The following is a 3,309-nucleotide window of genomic DNA, read 5'->3' as shown; positions in this document are numbered from 1 at the left end:
CGTTACATCCATTCCATAAACAGAACAGTGTTCCCCTAAATCTGCTGATGATTAGGAGACAAAATCTGGAGCAAAATCTCATGAAATCAAGATTAAGTATCGAAATAGCAAATGTGTTTCTCTTGAAATCAAAAACTCCTGCGCTGTCTCACTTGAATTCCATTAATAGAACATGTAATAACTATCCCCTCGTAAATCTCTAACCAAAAAGCCTAACAATTGGAGCGCAGACTCTTATGCATCTGGTAACAGGTGTTTGCAGGTGGCTGAAGTGAAGGGCAGGTGTCAATCCCATTTGCTGAAGCTACAGGCAATCCAATCTTGCATGCCACTTTGCAAACTGCGCCCCAAATCTCTGGAAATGCGCTGGCCATTCAAATAAGGAAATCTGAAGTCTTAAATAAGAAATTGAATCCTATTCTTCTGCCTATGATTGATATTCTGTGGCGTAAATGAGGGCCGGATCTAGTGCCTTGGCGTGGTTCCCTGTTTTACATTTGTCATTTAACCGCACCCCATCCATGTATTCCAAAACAAGAACTTTTTCTGCTGACCGGATGACTTCAGGAATAAGTACATCAACATAATTAGCAACGGAACTATCACTCTGCCTGCTTCGATAATTAAGGTTCCTGGCAACCTTTCGTGTATTTTCAGCTTCTGTGTTGAAGTCGAGTTCTTTGGGTGCTTCATTACACCATTCATCAATCACTGGACTAAAATCATATTGTGGTTCTGCCCAGGCTATCCATTCAACAATTGTCCTAGCATTCTTCAAATCCTGAAGAATGACATCCTTGATGCCCTTATGCTGAACCTTTACAACCACATTCCGTCCATCCTTCAAACGACTTCGATGAACTTGGGCTATCGAGGCTGTGGCAAGAGGTGTTTCATCAAAATCCGTAAATATTTCACTTTTGGGCTTTCCCAACTCTTTCTCTATGGTCTGGTAAACCTCTGATAATGGACGAGGTGAAAGAGAGTCCTGTAACTGCTTGAGCAGCTGTATATAAACATCGGGAAGAACATCTGCACGGGTAGAGAGATACTGGCCTAATTTCACCCATAATCCTTCTAATTCAATCATGGCACTAAGAAGGCGATTAGCATTCCGTTCATGAGCTCTCTCCCATAGATCATCCCGTTTATCCACAGTAATCCATTCGTCCTTCTTCTGGATTGTCTTGTAATCCAAATATATTGTCAAGGCAACTGTAAATATTTTCAAATGCCTTCTGAAGTTGCTTCCCTGTCCCATTGACAAGAAGGGGATATGCACTTGCTTCCCTTTCCTTTGACTAGTTCCATCCAGTAGAATCCTCGTTTAAAGGACAAAATATATAACAATGGAGATGACTCCCACTCCAAAGACTATCTGTAACCTCCCCAAATAAAGGAATGATATAATATTAAATGCATTAACCTCATGGCAATTGTTCTCTTCTCACTTTACCGTGTAAATAACAAACAACGCTCGTCCATCTAAACATGAATGTGGTTTCTCCTTTCAATGGGCTTCAGGCTATCTGGCAGAGCATCTTATCACAATAATGGAAATCAACCCCTGGATGGAACAACGCTTGAAGAATGCCGAGAAGAAAAACGAATATGGGATTATTAAGTTAAAGCAACCATGTAGAGATATTGCTGCTTTACTCTGATGCCACCGCCACCATCAAACTTATCTACAATATATAGATACTCTGTTTCTCCATTTTGTAGATGATCAATTACAGGGAAACCATTATGACTATTGCTCTGTAGCATTGCAACTACATCTCCAACCTTAACGACACGTGGAAAATATGCAACCTTTTGATTTACACAAGCTTCTTTGGCAATCATATTGCGCATATACTGTTTTGGCCTCGATTCGAGCAATGGGATACCTCTCAGTCGAGCTTGCTCTTCATAAAATCCTCCATTAAAAACATCACCAACAGCCTTAGATATGAGAAGAACTAGCATAATCAGGGGCAAAAGCTGCAGATTGTTTGTGATTTCGACCATAATGACACAAAAAGACACGGTCATTCTCATGGATCCTCCAAGAAAAGACGCAGCTCCAGAGACACTTATTGCTGTCCTGACCTTTGAAAACATTGTGCTTAATGCAAATGCCATAGTAATCAGAGATAATGTGAAAGAATAAACAAGTAGAAAAGTCACTTTTGTATCTGATACAGCAAAGAGTCCAGTGACTTTGGCCATCAAAACCAAGATCAGAGAGGTGAAAGCACCCATTGCGGCATATGTCAGCAACCAACTCGTCCAATAGACAGATTCACGCAATCCCATAACTAAAATACAGTCCTTTATCAGGTCCTCCTCTGTACCAAAACTCCTTGGTGCAAGAACTGGTGTCTCATACTCATTTCCAAACTGGTGAATAACTTGATGGATGAATTCATCACTAAAGCATTTCCTCTTGGAACATAGGCAAGCTACAAATTTATAAATGCATGAAAAATGCATAAGAAGCACTGGATAAAAATCCTCATAAAAGCTCTGAGGGTAAAAAAGTCCAGTATCACAATAAAACACTTTGATTGGAGACACACTATTCAGAGCCAAGGACATGGAAAATGTTTCTTTCACATCTAAGCCACCCAATAAACATTTCCCACACATATAAGAAAAGTGAATTAAACTTTGCCCAAATTAAGTGTAAAGCAAATGATTTTCAACTGTTGTAACATGTCTCATAACTGCAAAATAACCATTGTCTCTGTTGGGATTTCGCTTATGTAGGTTCTCGCAAACACTCTGACTCCCTGACACAACAGGCTGACATAAAGCATCCACCTTTGGTTGCCATGGGGTAGCAGGAATGTTGGTTTCCGGTTGAATAAGTTTCAAAAGAACGAGAAGTCCAATAATGTATACTTTCAAACATTAAAGCGGAAAGAAATGGATTTGAGGGTAGACCATTCTGTGGCCAAGTTGTTCCTCTTTGATAATTATTGCTGCTCTAAGGAGCTGCAAAGCTTCGAAATGAATGACTGGATGTGCCACTGTAGAAAACCTCTGTACCATGATAATTGAAACCATATGAAGATAAAACTTGACCAAATTCATCAACAGTAGAGTCTGATGTATGTTTTGCTTTCTTTTGTTTTTGCAGGGATAGAAGCTTGAAGTTTGCTACTGTCTTTTGAAAAGCTGGAGATAAATTACACAAATTTAAACAACACATTAACGATTTCTTCTTCAAAACCCCGTTTTGAAGAAGAATCTATCTCTGACATGAGACGGAGTCTAACAAGAGGAATCATTGGGAGCAGTGTTCGAGACCGAATTTTGTTT

At 39.7% G+C, this 3,309-nt stretch overlaps 1 protein-coding gene across 1 annotated transcript; it reads right to left on the bottom strand.

The window, feature by feature from the left end:
- Nucleotides 1-427: 427 nt before the first annotated feature.
- Nucleotides 428-1,261, bottom strand: LOC149208619 (uncharacterized). Its single transcript, XM_089398395.1, has one exon. The coding sequence runs from the start codon at nt 1,259-1,261 to the stop codon at nt 428-430; it is 834 nt and encodes a 277-aa protein (XP_089254521.1).
- Between the last annotated feature and the right edge of the window lie 2,048 nt (nt 1,262-3,309).

This window comes from Pinus tabuliformis, chromosome 1_2 (genome assembly GCF_031772625.1).
Source record: "Pinus tabuliformis cultivar Carrire ecotype Pingquan chromosome 1_2, CPIR1, whole genome shotgun sequence".
NCBI lineage: Eukaryota > Viridiplantae > Streptophyta > Pinopsida > Pinales > Pinaceae > Pinus > Pinus tabuliformis.
Note: the sequence above shows the minus strand (reverse complement) of the source record. Positions and strands in the feature narration are given on the sequence as shown.